The sequence below is a fragment of the Seriola lalandi genome, unplaced genomic scaffold (genome assembly GCF_002814215.2).
Source record: "Seriola lalandi dorsalis isolate HSWRI2012SDOR001 ecotype SW California unplaced genomic scaffold, Sedor1 jcf7180002055009, whole genome shotgun sequence".
Taxonomy (NCBI): Eukaryota; Metazoa; Chordata; class Actinopteri; order Carangiformes; family Carangidae; genus Seriola; species Seriola lalandi.
The window spans coordinates 42,120-43,407 of record NW_019525552.1 but is presented as its reverse complement, the minus strand read 5'-3'; the positions used below and the strand labels follow the sequence as shown (position 1 = coordinate 43,407).

General features: G+C 48.1%; 1 protein-coding gene across 1 annotated transcript in view; it reads right to left on the bottom strand.

Moving 5' to 3' along the window:
- Window positions 1-1,288, bottom strand: part of LOC111647817 (multifunctional procollagen lysine hydroxylase and glycosyltransferase LH3-like) — a gene marked incomplete at its 3' end in the record, with an annotated part of 9,772 nt that continues 8,484 nt past the window's right edge. Inside the window, exons 8-11 of the mRNA XM_087171556.1 lie at window positions 1,209-1,283; window positions 742-846; window positions 369-494; window positions 1-25 (exon numbers count right to left, since the gene is read on the bottom strand). Coding sequence (XP_087027682.1) covers window positions 1-25; window positions 369-494; window positions 742-846; window positions 1,209-1,283 — 331 coding nt within the window. The remainder of the gene's footprint in view (window positions 26-368; window positions 495-741; window positions 847-1,208; window positions 1,284-1,288) is intronic.

Genomic DNA, 1,288 nt, shown 5'->3' with positions numbered 1-1,288 from the left:
GATGTACGGCACGTTCCACAGACCGCTACACACACACACACACACACACACACACACACACACACACACAGTTACAGACTAAACGAGGGGAAGAATCCTCTCACTGCAGTGACACAGTCAGCTTTAAAAGCACATTACAGCCTTTTAAACGACACGATTCACCACAAACAACCACAGCGAGCCTTTCCTCTGCTCAGCTTCTTATTGTGCTCTGAAGGAGCAGCAGCATCAGAGACGGTTCCCTTCACAAGCTGCTCAGAGCTGTGGTCTGGTCTGCTGATGGTTGTTGAGAACAGACGTTTCACCTGCGTAAAATAAAACCACTTGTGTGAGTGTGTGTGTGTGTGTGTGTGTGTGTGTGCGCTCACATCCTCTTGCCCTGGACGATCTCGATGTAGTCTTCAGATCTGGAGTAGTATCCTTCAGGACTCAGGGCGCCCCAGAAGTTACTCCACAGCTTCCCGTGTTTGGACAACATGGGAGCGATGACAGACCTGAGAGAGAGGCGGAGAGAGGAACTGAGAAACACCAGGCATCACCAACACATTCATTTCCACCCATCCAGCCGAAATATTCAAACTGGTTTCACTGAAACACTGTAAGGGGACTAGTGTGGACTTGTTAGGGTGTAGGGTATATTTAAGGGGACTAGTGTGGACTTGTTAGGATGTAGGGTATATTTAAGGGGACTAGTGTGGACTTGTTAGGGTTAGGAATAAGAACACACAGGAGGGTACATACTTGTTTTCCTCTATTAGTATCCTGAGTGTGTCGGGGTTCGTCAAGGCCACTTCAGAGTCGATGCTGAAGTAGTAATCACACTCTGGATCCTTCTTACATGCCTCACTACACACACACACACACACAGAAACACACACACACACACGCACACACACTAATTACGATCTGGTCTGAGTTCCAGCTACAGCTCTGGTTTTGTGTTTCAGTGTTATAAAGGTGGAAAAAGGGAAACACACATGGAACCGGACCCTTTGATGTCTGATATTTGGAACCACACTGAGCCGAGTCAGCAACAGTCCAGGAAACAATCCGGCCATTTAATTGGTTCATTTTCTACAAACCTATAAATATCTAGAGTAATAGCTTCGATTATTTTCATCTCTGACTCCCTGCGGGTTTCTACATGACCGTTCTACAGGGTCTGAATGTTGCAATGCCTTCAGAGGTTCTCTTGGTTCTCCACTCACACAGCCATGGTTCTGGCCTTGCCCTCCTGCAGGTTCTCCTCTGGGCCGACCAGCAGGGCGTCGGGGAACAGAGACCTGTG